Source organism: Xiphophorus hellerii, chromosome 20 (assembly GCF_003331165.1).
Source record: "Xiphophorus hellerii strain 12219 chromosome 20, Xiphophorus_hellerii-4.1, whole genome shotgun sequence".
Lineage (NCBI taxonomy): Eukaryota > Metazoa > Chordata > Actinopteri > Cyprinodontiformes > Poeciliidae > Xiphophorus > Xiphophorus hellerii.
The window spans coordinates 1400385-1420800 of NC_045691.1; the positions used below are offsets into that span (position 1 = coordinate 1400385).

A 20416-nucleotide genomic window follows, 5' to 3' on the forward strand; every position below is an offset into this window, starting at 1 on the left:
TCAGCTTTAATGTGACTTAAATTCAGTTCTAAAAAGTTGCACACTTTCAATAAAACTTTCCAGTGGTTAATATGTTTCTGTCCAAACCTCCCATGATTGCATGCAGTCAGATTAATCAGAAATAAGGTTCTGTGTGCTAATCTCTAATATTTTGCTGTTTGACGTTGTGTGTGCAATAACACTAGAGATCCACGACGATTTTGCCAGACTAAACTCAACGTCTTAGAAAGGCCTAGTCAAAGGGCAGAAACGGCAACACCAAGATGAGTTATTAGTTGAATTGTGTGTCACATTAAAGGCATGAAAGGTTCATAACTGATCAAGTGAATTAAATCTCACTTTTACGTCAAACTTCTGGCATTTTAACAAGTGGATGCAGACTTTTAGATCCACTGTTATGTTGTAATTCTGCTGTATGTTGTTTTATTACAGTTACTACTCAAATGAATGTTATACTGAGAGTAAAATATTTGCTGCTAGCCAAGCATCGCTTTCACCAGCAGGAACGTCTCTTAAAGTGCGACACCAGTGACTTCTCCCGAGTCGAACAGCAGGTTTCACCTCTATCAACTGTGAAAGAAAAGTTTGGCACTTTACTGATTCATTTTGGAAGGACGACCTCTGAGATGCTGCATCATGTTGAACTTAGCCACACACAGAGACTGGGATATCACTATTTTTGCTTTTAGTAGTGGTTTTACCTGTTGAAGAAGTTTGCTGTTTGCTGTGCAACACTTTACATGAAGCTTTACCTGTGCTCTGTTAGCCTGATGTGCTTTTATAAATAGTGCTGGAATGGTCGCTTTAGTTTGCTCCTGACCTACTGTTGACACATGGGCAACATTCTGGCCCAAAAGCATGAATATATATATGTGTGTACATATATGTGTACTGTAGCTGTAACGTCCAGGTTGAGTCACCAAACTTTAGTTTGAGTTTTGGGTTTATGTCATTTGAACTCAGCCGGGACACGTTGCAGTTCTTTTTACATCTCACCATTAGAAATGTAATGTCTAACTCTTCATTACAGTTGAGCCACAGTGGTCATATTGTCTCATTTGGTAATATCACTAATATCGCCTCAGTGCCAACATTAAAGCCACTGTGCTTTATAACGAAGCTAAATATTTAGCTAGGAGATTAATTAGTTTGTAAGCTTCTTAGATTGTGGCTAAATATTTAGTTTGGAGCTAAGTGTTTAATTAGCAAGCCACATATTTAGCTTCAAGCTAAATATTTAGTTAAGCTAAATACTTAGTTTGTAAACCAGATATTTTTCTACCAGGCTATTTAGTTTACAAATGAAATATTTTGTCCTTAGCTAAATATTTAGGTCAGAGTTAAATATTTAACTAATATGCAAAATTTACCAATAGAATAGAGTGGCCTATCAAAATCTTGTAAAACTAAATAAACTCCTGATGGTGAAACTGATTGGCTTGGATTGTAGCTCATGTCACCTCTGCATTCATTTTCCTATTCACATGTACAACAATTCAGCTTAAAGCAACAGGTGTTTGAAGTGAATTAGCATGTTAGCTAAATATTTAGCTTGCTAAGGAAACATTTAGATTGGCGCTAAAAGCTTAACTTGCTAACTAAATATTTTGTTTGAAACTGTAACATTTAGAAATGAATGAATAAGATGGTTAAAATATGACTGAGAAAAGAGCTCTCATTTTGTCTCCTATGACAGAATAAATAACTGAAATTACTTCTCATTATTTTTGACTGTAATTTTGAAAATGGTACCGTATCGATACAGCAAGAGTCGGTGCAGTTTGGTACGCCATTTTGTTTGTTTCCAGTCCCACGTCAGTTGTTGGACCAAAGCAAATGTTGTTCTGTAGCGTGCCAGAATGTAAACGGCGTCATTGTTGGTTATTGTGTCTAAAATGTATGAATACATATATGTTTTATTCAGCCAATGGGTTTTGCCCTTGAAGGATCACTTTTTTGAAATGCAATTTCTTAAGCACTGATATCAATCTGGATATCAAAAATTTATTTTGCACGCAATTCTGAATCAAACGGCACTAAATAAGGTCCTGATCAGTACTAATCCGAACTTTATTTAGGTTGTTCAAAATTTCACTTTAGAATTTGGCTGCGTTTTTAAATCCATTAACTGAGAACATCTATTAAAACATTAAGTCCATTCATGAATTTGAAGATTGTGTGTTATTAATTACAATATGATTAATTCAAAAATACATCCAATTTCCCTTCTGAGTCACCCACTTCAAACATTTGTCATGCTGAGGTGAGTAGTTCCTCATCGGCACAGACTGAGTGTCTGCATAGCTTAGCAAGAGATTAAGTGACATAATTTAGAGGTTATTACTGCAACATTTATGGAACATTTGTATCAGATTTGTAGCAGTGCTGCATGGAATCCATGGCAACCAGATTCAGGCTAATGTTTTTATTTTACAAACATGGTTCTTTTGATTGGAAGTAATATTCTTGCTTTGGAGCAAGAAAAATCTTGAATTTGAAGGGATTGCAAAGACAATTTGTCAAACTAACAGAAGAAAAAATAATAAATGGAAATCTCAAAGGGTTTTATGGAATTAAAAGAAGGGTTGGATTGGTGAAAAATAAAACAAAATTGTATTTTTGTTTGTTTCACCTGTTGATAGAATTCTGCCCCACCTTTAAAGCTGTAAATAATTAAAAATCTAATACTAACAGGGTAATGAATAAATGAATAATTATGGGCTGTAGATTTGGGGGTTTTTTGGTGGTGGGGAGGGGCGGGGGGTAACTTTTGGAGCAAATGGTATGATGTGTGAAGAGCATTCAAAATGCAAACCTTCAGAAATACTGAATAAAAACTTCACCCAGACTTTTTAAAAATATTTTGGCTGATTTGGAAAGAAAATAGAAAGAAATGAAGCAGATTTTAAAATGTTTGTGCAGTTCTGCTATTTTGGTCACATTAAGTCAAACCTGGTTTCTCAAGTCCTTGAAGATAAAAACAGACCCTTTATCAAACTGTCATGGCCTTAAATACCATGTTTATGTTGTTTCTAATTATTTAAACTCTCCATTTGGCAGATACTGCTTATCATTTTTATGTTTATCTTCATATATATCACAGTATATACTGTATATATACAGTATACTGGCTGTATTTTGTCAGATAAACAGGATCATGAGGTGTTTATGAAGTAAGAGCAGTTTGAACCTGTTTATACAACCGCCTGTAGCAAAGGTCAGCCATCTTGAGAGCACTACTCTCAGCCCTGGCGGCCATCTTGAGAGCACTACTCAAGCTCAGGCGGCCATCTTGAGAGCACTACTCTCAGCTCTGGCGGCCATCTTGAGAGCACTACTCAAGCTCAGGCGGCCATCTTGAGAGCACTACTCTCAGCTCTGGCGGCCATCTTGAGAACACTACTCAAGCTCAGGCGGCCATCTTGAGAGCACTACTCAAGCTCAGGCGGCCATGTTGATGATGTTGACTACCACTAAGTGACAACAAGCTAGCATGTAGCTTTCAGAGCGGCAGCAAAATACACTAAACCACTTGAGTTGATTTTTGATGTTTAAAACACATTATATATAATTTATGTTGCTGTTTTCTCTTGCTAATTTTATTCTGACTGTATTTTTGCTGATGTTTGCAGTTTATGGGATTAAATGTTCAAGTTGTAGCAACAAAGTTTTTTACTAAACATTTTGTTTTTATTTATTTGTAATTTTGGTTTCCTAATATGTTCAATTGATTGCCAGTCATTCTCCTGTTCATCACCAGTAAAAGTGTAAAAAACTAAAAGTTGAAACATACATATTATTTTGTTTTTTGTTATCTTTTTAGTACATCATACAACATAAACAATAATAAAAAAAAAAGCTTCTTTGATTTTAAATCAACTTTATTTTCAGTTTTGGAGTTTTGCTGATTCTAAGGTATAATTACAGTAATACAATAATAATTAAAATATGTTTGTATTTTATTGGGATTTACAGCCACAGACCGACACAAATTTGGTATAACTCACAAATAAAAGTATGTTTTTCATATGTTTCATATTCTGCTATGCTCTTAGCTATTTTACTAAGCAGCATAATGAATAATGAATGTGATCAATAATACCAACCAGAAACAGCAAGACTCCAGAGGAAAACATTCGAGATTATCTTACTTCTTATTTTCCTCCAAAGAGAAATCAATTTGGTGCAAATAGTATTTTTAGTTTTTCATGTTTCATCGGCTGTTATTACACTCCAGTCCATTAGCTGGCAGCACTGCACTTTACCAGATCGTGAAGTAAAGTGATCAATATCTTCTAATTTTAACGAGTTTTATATGTCGATAAAACGATAAATTTCTCATCTTAACAATATTCTGCTCTTTTATTTGTGTCTTAGCTCGCTGTAATACTTAAACACTTCCATATGAAGAACTAAACAAAGTGATAGAAACAGAGGACTTTAAGCTACATCTGGTTCATATCTGCCCCATTAATGACATTTAAAATAAAATAAAAAAAACACACACCGACCTAATCAGGAGAATATTCTTATATTCAAGGGCTTGTTTCAGGCTCCAGGCCAGTCGGTGGCGGCAAGTTTGTTTGTCAACTGCCTTTTGGCAAGAGAAGAAGAAGGGGAAAAAAAACGATGACGAGGAAGAAGAAGAAGAAGAAGAAGCCGTTGGCAGCTAGTTAGCCGTTGCTACATACGCAGTCCAGCAGCCGTTAGAGTTAAATACGAGACGTTTCCATTTGCTGAGAATGAACCCTACCGATGTCAGGTTTGCTCATGTTATTTTTCCAACTTTCATCGTGTCACGTTTACGTGTTGTTATGGAGGTTTTCTTTTGTGTTTGTTCGGGAAAGTATTTATTAGTCTGTTAGCTTGTTGTTAGCTTTCCATCATGCTGTTGTTTCGGGTTTTATTCCAAGCGTTAAAGGCCTCAGGTCGTGGTTTAACACCACCAAATTTAAACAATAACTGAAACCAACCACTGTATTTAGTTCACAGTTGGTTTCTGAACAGGCGTTAAAGATTTTAACATGTTGTATTTTGGTAAGTAGCGTTAGCGCTAAGAGTTGGTGATAATCAGTGATAAGAGTCCATAAATTCACCTAACCAGAAACTGGACCTTAGACTTTGATATTAAACTACCTGAAATGTTATGTCGCAGTTTATTTAGACTGGTTGTGTTTTAGATGCTTCCTCCTTTAAGGCAAACGTAGAGGATTGCTTTAACCAAGCTAGTAGTTTATCTAAACCTTTATAAAGAGGTAAATAAAACGTGTAACTTTAATTTCCTTTGGGTTTGTGAAACCAGCTGACACAATGAGTCTCTCTAACCCAGATAGCTGGGTAGTGAACTCAGGCCGGGTTTGGGTCCAACCAACAGGCGATATTTAATGCTATCTGCTCATGTGGCAGACAGGGAAGAGCCAACAGCTGCTTCTGCCAGAAATAAATCAGCCAGCAGTGTCTTTGTTTTCCTGCTGAAAACAGACATTTTACCGGCCGAGGCTGTTCATCACATTAAGATAAAGCTCCTTAATCTGGTTTAAAATGGCAGCAGCTGGATGGGGGCTGAGCCAGAACTTTGACATTTAGATAAAAGTGAGATATTTAGTTTATATTTTAGAGATTAGTTTGAGATAAGAGCACAATCCTGTGATTTAACTTTAATGTCAATTATTTACATAAAGAATGAACGTTTTTGAGTATTAAGTCAGAATTTTGAGATGACAATAAATTTGCAGTACTTCAATAATGCAAATTTTATTACTTTTCTGAAAATAATTTTGATGATTTATGGCTATAGAAACTTGCTTTATAGATCTGCATTTTCCAGAAATGCAGATCTATAAAACGCATATCTACAGCGTTTTTGTTTTTCTCCCCAGTAATAAGTTTCTATTAAGTTTTTATTAAGACAAAAGTCGATAATAAAAATACAAAATAAATTCAAATATTAAAAGCCTTGTACAGGTTTTAACTGCTGGTCTCATATTGATTAATTTAGATAATCATGCAGTATTTAACATATTTAAGTCAATGAAATGTTTTTACTGTGAATGTTAATTTTCCATCACTTTGGTTTCATTTTTCTCTTTTCTTCCAGGAATGACCTGACGACAGAAACTTCCAGCAGCTTCGTCCTTCATCCCGGTTCTGTTGGCTAGAACCGCCTCTTCATCGCCCTCCGCTCTGACCTCTGACCCCGTACCTCCCCCCTGCGGTGACGATGTACTGCCTCCAGTGGCTGCTGCCGGTGCTGCTGATCCCGAAGCCGCTGAACCCGGCGCTGTGGTTCAACCACTCCATGTTCATGGGCTTCTACCTGCTCAGCTTCCTGCTGGAGAGGAAACCCTGCACCATCTGCGCCCTCGTCTTCCTCGCCGCGCTCTTCCTCATCTGCTACAGCTGCTGGGGGAACTGCTTCCTGTACCACTGCCAGGACGCCGCGCTGCCCGCCGCCGCACACGACCCCTCCATCATAGGGACCTAGGCGGCGGCGTCCCGCAGCATGATACTGCCACGCTGCAAGGAGGAGGAAGAGGAGGAATCAAAGGGATCCAGTGAAACTCTGCACACCAACCGGACAATCACCGCCTGGAGTCACTTCCTGTCCATCAGATACATGCTGAGCTTCCTCCGGGTTCCTCCACGGTTCACCTTTGACCCCGTTTAGTTTTTATTTTTTTCTGTTCTTTCCTGTGCATGGTTTGCTGGTTTCAAAACATTCTCACAGACTTTAATGAATTTTGAACAAAATGCTGAAACTTTCCAACAGAAATCAAAACGCTGTGAGTTTTTTTGTTTCATCCTGACGTGTGAAAGCGGAAACAGTCGGCCATTTTTATCAACCGTAAGCAATACAGGAAGTGAGACCCTCACCTGCAGACGGCTCGTTTCTCCAGGTGTTTCACTGTTTGTTCCTGCGGGGAGAGAGAGTCGCCTGCTGCAGCGCAGAATGTGCAACAGGATCGTTTTAATTTAAATAAAGTTTCCTCTGTGTTCAACCTGGACCGGCGCCGCCGCATGATTCTGTTCAACCTGGTGGTACGACGAAGCGCTGCAGCCCTTACAAAGATATTCTCTGACACACACACACACAAACGACTAAATTTGAGCTTAAGGTGAAATTTGTTACAAAAATCTACTAGAAAAACTAAAAATTTAAAATCAAAAATTTTTTGAAACTCTTTAAATTTCCTAGAAAATGTAATTTTTAGCTAATTTGCAGTTTGCAAATTATCTAGAAAGACTTTGCTCTTTCTAGAACATTCGATATTCAGCTCAGAAATTTGCTAGAAAAAAAAGGGACATTTTTGAATTTGAAAAGCAGAATTGTTTTTTTTTAGCAAATTCAGTTTGAAATTTTTTCTAGAGAATCAAAATTTCTAGCCCATTTTTGACTGACCTCAGTAATTTGCTCAAAAACAGAAATTTTTAAGTCAAATTGACTTTTTGAAACTGGAAATTAGTTTAAGTTTCTAGAAAACATGAAAAATTCAAGTCAAACTTCTGACATGTGAAACTCAACTTTAGACATTTTCTACAAAGGAATTTCTGAGATCTCAAAATCAGTCTTTTTTTTTTGGCAGAAATAATTTTCTTGTATTTTGGCCGTAACGCAGTCGTAAACTCGCATTTGTAGCTGAAACTATCGACGTCTCTTAAGTCATGGAAGAATCTGAATCAGATTTACGTCCGGTTCTGGTACCAAATGTCTACATTTATTTGCTCTAAACAAATTTTTCTAACTATCTGAACAGATTCTGCAGGACACCTGAATATGATTTTTCTGTTCTTTTCCTCAGAATTTTTCAGCAATTTGAAATAAAACTCAAGCTAAAAAAAACGGGGGAATAAGTTAAACTTTAAACACCTTTTGTGCTCCAGTTTGCTGGTTGAGCCACCAGAGGGCAGCACTTTGTCTACAATAATTAAAGATTTTCCTGAAATCTTTGGAGATTTTCTAAAATCCAAAATAAATGATCAGTATTTTAACAATACTGATCATTTACATTACTTTGCATTATGAAAAAAAATCTAATCTTTCCATAGGAAGGCTAATTGATATTACCAGGCCAGTAGTTTGTGAATTTAAAATGTAGGTTTTCTTCAATATTTAAAAAATATTGAAATAGTAGGTCGAAGGAATGGTCTAAAGTCAGTATTATGTGAATTTAAAATTGTTTTCAATTTTGTATGAATTGAAATTTTGAAAAATTTCACTAAAAAATTAACTTGTAAATAAAAAGTGGGCTATATTCTAACACATGCAGATTTTAAGGTCAATATCTCTCTATATAGATATATATCTTTATATATAGATATATGAAGATATACTGTATATATATAGATATTTATATATGTTATATAAATATCTATATATATATCTTCATATATGAAGATATATAGAGGTCATTTAGAGCAACAATCCAGTTTTATCCCTGAAATGTTTTGATTTGTTTCATGTTTTTCCTTAAATTTTCTAAAATTCATGAATATATATATTTTTTAAATTAAACCGGTCAGGGCAGCTCTGAGGTTTTTGTTTTCACTGATAGAAAAACGTGGCCAGAACGACTGATATTTTCATGACCTAATATTTTTCTTAAATTGTCCTCAACTCATGATGAATACCTTTATTTTTTATTTTTTTATAGTTTAACATCTAAATATTTAATTCCATTTCAGAATGTTTGTACTAAATCTAACTAATCTAAATTAGTTTGTGAATTTCTTCAGTTGTAATAATTTGATTTTTCATTCAGTAAGGGTTAAACTTCTGAAGCAGCTCGACTCGTTTTGGAATCACTCTGGATTTATTCAGTCCTTCTGGGCTTCATAAGCACCAAATATTTATTTTTACTCGTTATGCATCTTATCACAAACTAAAAAACATCAACTATGATGAAAATAAATGTTTCATTTTTCTCCAACATGAAACAGTCCCAGCCATTTAAAGCTGCATTTTTCAGGTTAAATAAATGTTTCTGCAACAGAGCGTCTCTTAAAACAAGATTCTGACCAAAAAAATAAAAATTAGGAATTCAAGTTCTGCTCAAAGTTCTGCAGGAAAACGTCGGATCTTCTTCTCCGCTGCTGGTTTTTGGTAAAGTTTGTCTCTGAACTTTTATAAAATGGTGATTTCCGTCTCCAGGTTCTGATACGCTTCATCCTGCATGTCCGCCAACATCTGCTCCATCCTCTGGAAAGCTTCGAATCCTTTCTTACCTGAAAGGAAAAAACGCATCACGAAACGTCAAAAACCTTTAAAGAGAGTTCGGGTGATGAACGATTATCGATCAGGTCGTTACCAAACGATAAAACGGTTTCCTTGGCGACGCCACGAAGATCTTCGTCTGCCGACTTGCACAGATCCGCGATCTGCTCCACGCTCTCCGTCGCCTGAAACGCAACAAAGTCAGTCAAGAACTGGAAAAAGAACTGTTCGTTTGATTCTTCTCTGGTTCTGCTCACCTGAAGGCATTTCAGAGCCAGACAGGAACCCGTCTGGATCAGAACATCAGAACTTTTCAGGCTCTCTGTGTAGAAAACCACCGACTGGAAGAAAAACAAGAAAACACACAAAAAGGGATTCATGGGAAGTTTAACTGAATCTCATTAAGTTTTAATTAATCAGTTTTATTTAAAACTTCATCAGTTTCAGAACTTTGAGTCAAAATAAATGTTTTTCAAGTAAAATTTTAAAATTAAACACATTTCCAAAACTGTTTTGAGAAATTGATCAAATAAACTTTGGTAAAGCTTATAAATGCAACTAAATGACAGTAAAAAAAACAACAAAATAGCTAAATAGGTACAGACAGTAAAACCGCTAACTATTTCTGATAATTTTTAAAATTTCCAAATTTATTTTTAGGAACTGATAAAAAAAAAGGTAAAACTTAAATGATAAAAGACACCATAACAGCTAAATATATTTGTGATAAAAAAAAGAAATAAAAAAATTACAAATTTGTTAATTTCCAAAATTATTTTTAGAAATGGGTAGGAAAAAATAGAAAATTAAATATTTAAATAAAAGGTAAATCAATTACTTAGAAACCTCATGCAACATTTCTCTGGCCAATTTAAAATGGCCTTTTTATTTTAATGTTTTTATTTTAAGCATTTTGCAAAAATACATGTGAAAGTAAATAAACAATGAAGGTGGGATCCTTAAAATTGAACAGAGTAAGTCTATAAAAAACAGAAGAGTGAACCGGTCTGGTTCTTCAGAACCGCTGGGCCCACCTTGCTCCTGAAGGCCTTGCAGCCTGCGGCTCTGCTGATGCAGCTGGCTGCAGCTTTGCAGACTTTGTGGTTGGAGTCCACCAGCAGGGCGGCGATAGTCTGCAGCGTGCTCTGCAGTGGGAGGAGCTCCGACAGGCTCCGCCCCCTCAGCTTGTTTAAACACTTTCTCCGTTTGGGGCCGTTCAGCGCTGACAGGATGTACTCTAAAAACAACAAGTACAACAACAGATGAGCTAAAAAACAAGCTAAATGTGAAGCTAGGTGAATCAGCTAACGAGCAGAAAAGAAATAAAATACGTTTTATTCAGTTTGTTCATTTTTCTCTCAGTAAAATTCACTTTTCAAGAATTTTCAAGGAAGTTCTTCAAACTTTTAAAGCACCACACTTTAATGAACTGAAAAAAAGACAGTTTCAATTCACTATTATATGATATTATGAGTTACAACAACATTTGATTTCCATTTTGAGTTTGAATTATTCATCGTTATTAATATGTCTTGTAATGGTATTCTACATTCAGGTAAACAAGATAAACTAAAATATAACAAAATTTATGTTTTGAAATGTTTAGACTGACCAGAGAACAACACACTGATTTAACAAGAAATCCCTCAATCTTCATATTATTTAAACTTTAAAATATAAGATGATCAAGAAATCATTGAGCCGTTAGGAAAATTAAATATTCATTACTTTGAAGCAATCCAAGCAAATGGTGTTATCAATTAGTGACTTTCCTGCTGAGAAGTTAATAATTTTGGTTTCTGGAAAACATTCCATGGACACTACGCCGTTACCTAGCAACCCCAGCCAGCCCAGCCCCGTTACCTAGCAACCCAAATGGAGCTCCAGAACATTTGGTCAGCTGGTTAAACTGCTGAACAAATTAAATGTTTAAACACAAAATAGGAAGAAAGTTACAAACTAAAATCTCTACAATAAAGTTCAAGTATTTTAGCGTTTAGCAAACAGGAATAATTTTGGTCATTCTGACTCACTAAAAACAGGAAGAGTTTAGTCTGATTAACTTCAAACACTGAGGAAAAAAAGTCTCTCTTTTTATTAGGTGAATGAGCTTTATTACAAAACGGTGCAGTGTGGATGTCAAATGGAGAAATCAAGCACTTTCCAAACCTTGAAAAAGCCTCATTTTCAGCTCCACTACTGCTGTTTTTTAGAAATTGTTTTGACACCCATTTTCCTTGTGTGAACCTTCATACCTGATGCTTCTGTTAAACCTGAATTTCTCCTTTGCAGGATAATAAAGGCTGTTTCTATTGTATTTTAATTGAAATACAATAGTTTTGTACAATAGTGGGTGGTTTTAAATTATTTCAACCACCCATGTTTAGTGTTTAGAAGTGAAAACTGCACCTTCTCTGGACAGGCGGGAGATGTGCTCCCCCAGATCCTGGAAGCTCCAGCGCTTCAGATAAACAGAGAGCTGGAAAAGAGTGACCCTCTCAGGGCTGCAGGCGGGCCGGCAGCCGGGCAGCAGCCTGCAGGCGGCCTGCAGCTGCTGCAGGAGTCTGGAAAACACTGCAGAGGCGACAACACAGGGAGAAATGCAGAAAAACGTTCCCAGGAACCCATCAGGTCAGTTTGTTTGCCAGGTTTGTACCTCTCTCTGACTGTCCAGGCAGCTTGGCCTTCACTTTGTGAGTGTAGCGCTTCTTCAGCGTCCTGGAGAAGTTTTCCACGCTGCAGTAGAACGGAGAGCCGTTGGCGTTCACACACTCCTCCCAGAACAGCAGGATACCTCTGGACCTCTGGGCCTTAGGGAGGACTGCAAGAGCACGGAGAGCATTAAGGTTCCCATTGAGCCTCCTTAAACAGGTCAGGATAGGTTCACACAAAACATGTTCATTAGAGCTTTTGCACAAAATCATTCTTAGATAATGAGATTTTAATCTGCTCCGCTTTTAATTGTGAGCTGTTTTACTGCGTCTCATCACTTTAAATCCAAATAATGTGCTGCTGGCCACGCCCCCCACAATTCAACATTAACACTCACGTGAAAATGGCTGAAAACAGATGCAAAATTATACAACTGTACATCTTTGAAAACCAGAAGTGGAGCCTCCTGCACAACCAACAAGAATGCAGCAAGTGTTTTCTGGATGGTAGGGCTGGACAATAAAACAACAATAACATATATTGCAATAGATACACTATCAATATCAGTAGATGATACATCTGGTAAAATATTAATTGAACCGCACAGCATTCTGGGACATGTAGGAGCAGGATTAGCTGCTCAACCTCTCATTCAGCTAAAAAAGGTTGGAGGGCATCAACTCACTCACTCACTGTTTGGTTACCTAGCAACTCACTCGCTCTTTGGTTACCTAGCAACAACCTCTAGAGTAACTTTTACAGTTAGTTTTTCCTCCTAACTTAAAATGAAAAACAATGGAGTTGGGTGAAAACTAGATAAAACTGTAAATGTCACGCCACCAGGTTGGCAAGATTTTTAACACAAAAAAACTAATCAATCATTATTGATATTGACTGATATGAAACGCTTATTTTATAATGTGTTTTTCAGCCATATTGTCCAGCCCTACTGGATGGTAAGTTGGCAAACCAAATATTTGTCTCTTCCAGTGAATAGAGTGATAAAACCAGTTGACCAAACATGCTGGAGCTCTGCTTGGGTTGCTAGGTAACGGGCTAGACTCAGATGAGGTTGCTAGGTAACCGGACAGTGCCCCTGGAATGTGACGTAATCTGAAGGTTTTTGAAACACCAAAAACATGAACTTATTGCCTAAATCGTCTCAGTGTTTTTTCAAGCGCTTGATCTGTTTTTAGAAGCAGCAGAGAATCAAATGGAAGAATAAAAACATGTGAAATATGAATTTACTATAGTAGGTCCCGTTTAAATAAAGGGAGTGAGCAGAGTGATTTCCTGTCCTCTGACCGTCTCTCGGTGTGATGTTGTGGCTCTTCTCCAGCAGCAGACCGCCGACTCTGTCCAGAACCGCGGTCTGGTTGGACATCTCCTGCAGCAGCTCCCGTCGAGACAGACTGAAGTCGCTTGTTTTCATCATCTGGAAACAAACGATCATTTATTGGCTGCAAAGTTTACAGTTTGGGACTGTTTTAATGGCGTTTTCATTCATTTCATTATTTGCTAAATTAAACAGAACCGGTGATCATAAATAATAAAAAACGTTTTGTGGTATTAGACATCAGTTTTGATGGGGTTTTTTTGTTTTGTTTTGGTCTGCTTTTATACGTGTATGGAGGACTAATCCTAACAAAATTACAATAACTATGAAACAATTTATGTGCCAAATATTGAATCCAAGAAAAAAAATGTCCCCAGCTTATTTGATTAAATAAATATAAATTAATATTTATCATTTTTATCTGTATTAATTTAAAAATATCCCTTTTAATTTCCAATCTTATAGTTTATTAGTTTTCTTTTATTTATTTATCACATTTTTTCAACAGTATTACATTTCTGGAAATAATGAAATAAAATGTGACAGTAAATAAATATATTTGGAAAAATGTAATCAAATAAATTGGAAAATTAATTTTTGCATGCCATATTTGGCACATTAATAACATTTATTTATTTCAATATTTATTGCCAGTTTTGGTAGAATCAGGCCTCCGTATATGTGATGATCTTTAGTTTCGAATTGTTGACGTTTTTCTGGTGGTTAATTTGATCTTTAATCTGACTAACGCAGCAGGGTTAGCATCCCGTACCTGCAGCAGGACGCAGCAGATGTCCAGGTGCGTCTCCAGCGCCTGGTCCAGACCCCAGTTCCCAGAAGTCAGTGGGGCGATGACCAGCTCGTCCTCTGAATCCGATTGGCTGCCTGCAGACAGGAGGCCCAGACTCTTCAGGGTGTTCTGCTGGAACGAACTGATGCTGGAACAGGAAACAGAAACATTCGCTTCAGAACCAGCTGGAGGTAAATTCATCTACATTTTCAGGATTTAATTTTCTTTGGGATTAATAAAGTATTTCTGAATTGAATTGAATAATTGTGTAAACTTTTATAATTTAACAATGTAAGACTCAGTTTACATAGTGTGAGATCATTTAATTGAGTTTCATTACACCCATTACGACTAATTTTGCTGGACAATAAATCGTCCCAGAAGTTACAGAAAACGATGGTTATCGTTTATCGCATGGTTTTGAGACCATTTTACGTAATATAATGGCATAATAATGGAAGAACACATTCTCAAAAATCAACAAACTGTCATTTCTAATGAACATTTAACACTGAAGCTGGAAAACATTTTAAATATCCAAAATAAAACAGAGAAAAACAAATAAAATGAATTATGAAGTCTCTGTAAATAAAATTGAAGGCAAGTTGAGACCAAAACACCAAAATCAAGACATTTATAATCCAGTTTTGGTTGAGAGACAGAAACAAAAAAATCATGCAAATTGAAATTATTGAGATTCTTTTAACTTAAAATGCAGTTAAATGATTAAATGTGACAGGTTTAAGTTTCACACCGATAACTTAAGCTCATCTAGATGTGACTTTAATATCAAATTATATTTACTCTCTCAACTTAAGTCATTTAATTTTGGATAGTATTACAAAACCTTTATTAAATCTTGTATTTTAAAAGGATTTTGTCGTTTTATTTCTAATATATTTGATGTGAAGCTTCCAACTAAGTTTGTTTTCTATAATAACACATTTCATCTCAAACTGTTCATTTCTGCTCTAGTCAGATAAATTGTTGCGTTATTTTAGATTTTGTCCGTCTGTAAATTCACCCGCTGTCCTTTAGCCTCATGCTGCCCAAACAGGAAGTGTCGTCATCTGCGTTGAAGTCGTTGGACAGGAAGTCGAAGCTGCCCAGGACTTCCTCGACGGCCAGCGTTTCCTCTGATGCAGAGCTCCGGAGCAGGGAGAGGTCGTTCTGCAGGAGGAAACAGAACCTCAGGCCCGGTTCTGGTCCGGATCATTCGGTGCTGATGTTCTGTTACCTTCAGGATGGTTCCCAGGTGCTGGATCTGATGCTCCAAAGCTCTCTGCTCCTTCTCAGCGTTGCTCTCACCGCCAAACGATTTCTCCAGCTCCGCCATCAGGACTGCCAGCCGGACGGTCTGCGATCGCCGCTGGGCGCCGCTCGGCCCGGGTCGGACCGACGGAGAGGGCGGAGGTCCAGAGACAGCTGGGATGCTGGGGGATTCCTGCAGGGACAAAAGAAAAAGAAAATGTGTTTTAAAAATTCTTGAGGTTGGGGCGTGCTGTGGTGGCGCAGCGGGTTAGCACGCCCCACGTTTGGAGGCCTTAGTCCTCGACGCGGACGTCGCGGGTTCGACTCCCGGTCCCGACGACCTTTGCCGCATGTCTTCCCCCCTCTCCTCACCCTCCTTCCTGTCTGCCTACTGTGGAAAAAAATAAAAAATACGAGCCACTAGCGCCGCAAAAACTCTTCGGAGAAAAAAAAAAATTGAAAAAAAAAAAAAAATTCTTGAGGTTAATCTCAAAAATCTATGAATTTGAAAAGTTGAACATTTGCTGGATAAAACTGCAAAAAAATAAAATCTGAGCTTCATCTCAATTTTTGAATTTTTTAGACTTTTGAAACTAAAGAGTTTCCATATTCTTTCTAGAAACTTTTTCCTAGCAAATTTTTGACTTTTCAATATTTCCAGGTTTTCTAGAAAATGTCCGTTTTTAAGCTGAAGTTTACTCCTCTTGCTGCCTCTCCAGTACACCGTCATGCTGGATCTGGAGGCGATGCAGCGCCACCTACCTGTGGTCCTTGCTGCGTCTCGGTGTCGGTTTCTCCTGATGGATTCTTCCTCAGGATGTCTGGAGTGCTGGACCTGCACAAACATCCACAGCGCTAGCATCATTTAACCGTGAACATTTATACAGTTAAACTTATTGAAACTTCATAATTGAGTACAATAGTTTGTACAAAGCGCATACTTTATATTTCAAACAGATTTGTAAAATGAGAAAGCAAATACAACTGAAAAGGAACGGAGACTTAAAAAATGTAGATATAGAACAGCGATGGTGGAAAGATGCATTTCAATTAAAGGATTTTATTTTATGGAACAATTTCCACAGTAAAGTAAAAAAATCAATCTAACAGATATTTATACCAGAAACGAGTCAAATACTAAGATTTTGTAATTTTGCAGTGTGAATCTCTTCCCTTCTCACCTGGGTAAGGCCAGATGAGACGTTGTTTTAATCGTTTCTGCTGACGAAGTCTCCGACACGCCTCCCCACTCCTCTTCATCCACCTTCCCCTCGACGAGCTTCTCCTCTTCCTCTTCAAAGGAAAGCTGAGTCTGACTTCCTGCCAGGCTGGTCGACGGGTAGCTGTGAGCGCGAGTCAGACTGGAAGACCATTTTACACCAAAAGTTTGTTTTAATCACAGAAAACTCTAGCAAGCCCAGCAGAACTCTGCTAGGTAACGGGAGGAGCTCAGCTGGGGTTGCTAGGTAACGGGAGGAGCTCAGCTGGGGTTGCTAGGTAACGCAGCTGTCCTCTTTGAACGAGGCTTAATCAGGAGGTTTTTGGGCTTATTTCCACCAATCAACATTGACTTATTGCCACAAAACGTTTTTTTTTTTTTTTAAACACTTGGTCTGTTTTTAGAAGAAGTAAAAACCCAAATGGAAACGTGTAAAATGTGAATTTTTCATAATAGGTTCCCTTTAAAACTTTATTACATTCAAGAAAACTTATGGTTCTGCACTTGATGCTACCTGGGGATGAAGGGACTCTGAGGGCCCGATGTGGCCGAGGTGTGTGACGGGTTGGACAGGTAGCTGAGCAGCGACACGCCTCCTCTGCTGGAACGGCTTCTAGCCAGCAGGGACGGGAGGGAACCCTCCTGATCCTGCAGCTCACGAACCATCGACTGAAAATAATCAGGTAACGTTCACACAAAGTTGATCCACAAGAGGCAAATGTGTAGTTTTCCCTCTGTGTAAACATTAGTTACACCAGACCTGTTTCACTACCAGATTCAACAATATGAATAAAAAAACCGAAACACTTTGGATCCAAGAGAAAGAAAACTGACTGTATGATATTTTAGATCTGGTCATGTTAAAGAAAACTTTATCTGCCTCCTCTTATTCATGCAGCTTTAGTCCATAGTCAGCATATGAAATATTTACAGTTCATGACAGACTAATTAGTAACTTTATGCATATGGAGAGTGAAGAGTGCCAAATTGCAATAAAAATAGCTTCTGAAATAATTATTTAAATATGTAATTAATTTATTAAAACTGGAAATATAGAAATAATTTAATATAGAATTGCATGTGCCTCAAATATATTTGATTTTATTTCAAAGCTAATTTTTAAATAAACTTGGAAGTTGTCTTGAGTTGCTGTTTGAAGCAGCCAATCAGACGTCAGGGATTCCCCTAGTCCCGCCCACTGAGTTGAGTTTGATTGGTGAAGCTGACATTTCTTGATGTAATAAATTATGTCACTTTCCTTCATGAATTATTATAAACTAATTACGTCTATGTTGATAAAAAGACAGGTTTCTTAACAGTATGAAATATAATATTTTAATTTTTCCATGTAGTTTGTTGTTGTACTCACTATAAAGTATTTTTCTGTGAATGAAGGCGTGTTCGGTGCCGTCCAGCTGTAAACCGAACCCTTCCTGCTCAACACCGACTGCTTGCTAACGGACAGCGGCTTCATCTTCTCACTGCTGTCAAACGGACTGCAAAAACAAAAACAGATTATACCGAGTCTGTGTGCAAATCATTGATAAATATTCAACATACAGTAGGGATGGATAATCAATGATCGATATCGCAACAGACATGTGATCAGTATCAATTTGTCTTGCTAAAGGCAAACAAAGGCTATACAAACAAGGTTAAAATGACTTAACTACACAAAATACAATCAATACACAAATACAAAACAAAGAAACAATTATCATAAAAAGTGTAAGAAGTAATTAAAACTAAATTAATCCTTCATTAGATGGCAAACATGGTGGGATTAGCAATTAGCTGCTCAATTTCACTGTCAGTTAAGTTGGTGGAATTTACCAACTCACCCACTCTTTGGTTACCTAGCAACTCACCCACTCTTTGGTTACCTAGCAACTCACCCACTCTTTGGTTACCTAGCAACAACCTGTTGAGTAACGTCAAAAACGCTAAATTTGACCAAGTATTTTTGTATCTAGTTTCTAGTGTAAAATATTTTGGTACACTTGAAAAACAAGTTACAACGAACTTTGTAGCAAGATATAAGTTTGTTTAAGTAAAGTTCTAGTTCCACTGGCAGATTATTTCACTTATAATGAGACATTTTTGTCATGTTATAAGTAAAAATTTGCCAGTGGAAATAACTTTTTAATGAACTGACGTAAATGAAGCTCCTATATCTTGCTGAAAAGGTTAAATTAGTTTTGTCCTTTTTAATGTGCAATAGGATTTTTACACTAGAAACTAGACAAAAATACTTGTAACCACATCCCTGTTCATCCCCACATTTGGAGACGCCCCTCTGTGTTTGGCTCCGCCCACTTTGTGGGCATTTTTTTTTCAAAACTCAGGGGTGAAGATTTGCTTTCAACGGGTGCTCAGTCACATTTCAAGGGTTTTCAATGAGTTTTCATTGATTTTCAGTCCAGTACTTTTCATGTTCTGTTCAACTGATCTGTAATTCATTTGGACAACATAAGATTGTTTGGTTCTTCATTGCCTGCAGGAGTTTAGTCCCATTTCTTTGGCTAAATCTACAAAACAGGCTGAGTTTAGTTTTAACACTGAGGCTCCTGTCTGCTTTTATTAAAGGTTTTCTTTGTTCTCTCTTTCTGCTATGAAGCGAATGTTTCTGCAGCTCGTGGTGAGTAGCTGCGCCTGCATGAGATGCAGGCCACACTCATCAGGTGATAATAAACACTTTAACAGTTTGACATATTTTACTCCACAATAAGAGCCAGCTGTTCCCACCACTTCCCTGAATCTGTGCTGCCCTTTTGAAATTTTACTCCATCCACCTGAATCTTCGCCATGACCCCGTTAGACCCTCGACCCTTGACCCCTGACATCAGGAACAGATTGAGTGTCTTTCCACCTCGGCGGCGTTTTGATTCATGTTGCGTTTCGGGCATTTGCGTACTTCCAGGTGACCTCCAGCTGCAGCTTGATGGTTCCCAGCTCTGTGATGTCCACCAACATCAGCTGCGGCTGCGCCACGAAGAAGTCCACACTGGCGCACGTTACCATGCCAACCAGCAGCCAACCCAGGCCCTTGGCCTCCATCACCTGATTGGATGGATTACAAACAGGCACACACAGGATTCACAGTTAATTTTCTTCCAAGCAAACAAACTTAAAGACTACATATCATTCAATATCCACTTTATCTCTTAAATATATTTTGTTGTGCACGTTGAGTTTCTAGGAATGCTGCATAGATACATTTATCTTTTGTTTGGATCATATTCTTCAATTCCCTATTGCGTTTTTTAGAATAATGACATCACAGCATGGGGCCATTTTCTTAGTGAGGTGATTAAAAACCGACAGTTTTCAAAAACTGAATCAAAGAGCTGTGAGACTGATGTGAGCACATAGATCTAAGTGAGTGAACGATAATCTGTAGTGTGCCTTTAAATCTCACAGTCGCTCTGATACAAACTCAACTCTGATAAACTCTTCCTCTGCTCGCCCTCACTGACTCTCCTGCTTCTCATGTATGGAAAGCCAGAAGGGCCAAAAAAGGCGCAACATTTGATGTGCCTTTCACAAAGTCATTTTTTTGTTTTTTAACAAGAAAACAACTTCATAACTTAAAGTCAATCACAAACAGTTTTCATCTGATCTGAGTATCTGATATTTATTAGAACAGTCCTTCAACACCAACCTTGATTTCAAAGTTATGGTACACATGGGGGAGGAAGACCATCTCCTCTTCATCCCAGGACTGAGAGTCATCCGACTCGATCCTTCCTCTGATTTTCCATCGCTGCCGTCCCAAACGCACCACCACCTGGTCATGTGACGACAGGAGCGCGTCAGTTTGGAATAAAAAGTGTTTATAACTGGATTTAATCCAAAACAGAAGCAGAGAAATGCACAGAACTGCAAACATAACGATTTAAGGTGTAAAATAAGATTCCAGCTTGTGGTTTTGCTTTGTTTCATAAGCAAATAAACTTA

The 20416-nt window shown here is 37.5% G+C and overlaps 2 protein-coding genes across 4 annotated transcripts in view; one reads left to right on the forward strand and one right to left on the reverse strand.

Annotated features, from left to right (window-relative positions):
- The first annotated feature begins 4601 nt into the window (after nucleotides 1–4601).
- Nucleotides 4602–7004, forward strand: blcap (bladder cancer associated protein). Of its 2 annotated transcripts, none has more exons than XM_032548445.1 (2): nucleotides 4602–4762; nucleotides 6098–7004. In XM_032548445.1, the coding sequence occupies exon 2, from the start codon at nucleotides 6221–6223 to the stop codon at nucleotides 6482–6484; it is 264 nt and encodes an 87-aa protein (XP_032404336.1). In that variant the 5' UTR covers nucleotides 4602–4762; nucleotides 6098–6220; the 3' UTR covers nucleotides 6485–7004. The 2 variants fall into 2 exon arrangements, with proteins under 2 accessions (XP_032404336.1, XP_032404337.1); XM_032548446.1 differs by having other exon boundaries at nucleotides 4603–4757.
- Nucleotides 7005–8788: 1784 nt separating this feature from the next.
- ripor3 (RIPOR family member 3) overlaps nucleotides 8789–20416 on the reverse strand; it is a 38830-nt gene continuing 27202 nt past the window's right edge. The window contains exons 11-26 of one of the 2 annotated variants that reach the window (XM_032548439.1): nucleotides 20121–20246; nucleotides 19374–19519; nucleotides 17829–17955; nucleotides 16974–17128; nucleotides 16422–16601; nucleotides 16003–16075; nucleotides 15227–15433; nucleotides 15014–15159; nucleotides 13972–14137; nucleotides 13112–13298; nucleotides 11868–12032; nucleotides 11621–11785; nucleotides 10246–10448; nucleotides 9469–9552; nucleotides 9306–9396; nucleotides 8789–9222 (exon numbers count right to left, since the gene is read on the reverse strand). In XM_032548439.1, coding sequence (XP_032404330.1) covers nucleotides 9122–9222; nucleotides 9306–9396; nucleotides 9469–9552; nucleotides 10246–10448; nucleotides 11621–11785; nucleotides 11868–12032; nucleotides 13112–13298; nucleotides 13972–14137; nucleotides 15014–15159; nucleotides 15227–15433; nucleotides 16003–16075; nucleotides 16422–16601; nucleotides 16974–17128; nucleotides 17829–17955; nucleotides 19374–19519; nucleotides 20121–20246 — 2322 coding nt within the window. In that variant the 3' untranslated portion in view covers nucleotides 8789–9121. The remainder of the gene's footprint in view (nucleotides 9223–9305; nucleotides 9397–9468; nucleotides 9553–10245; nucleotides 10449–11620; nucleotides 11786–11867; nucleotides 12033–13111; nucleotides 13299–13971; nucleotides 14138–15013; nucleotides 15160–15226; nucleotides 15434–16002; nucleotides 16076–16421; nucleotides 16602–16973; nucleotides 17129–17828; nucleotides 17956–19373; nucleotides 19520–20120; nucleotides 20247–20416) is intronic. The other variant, XM_032548440.1, reaches the window with a different exon arrangement.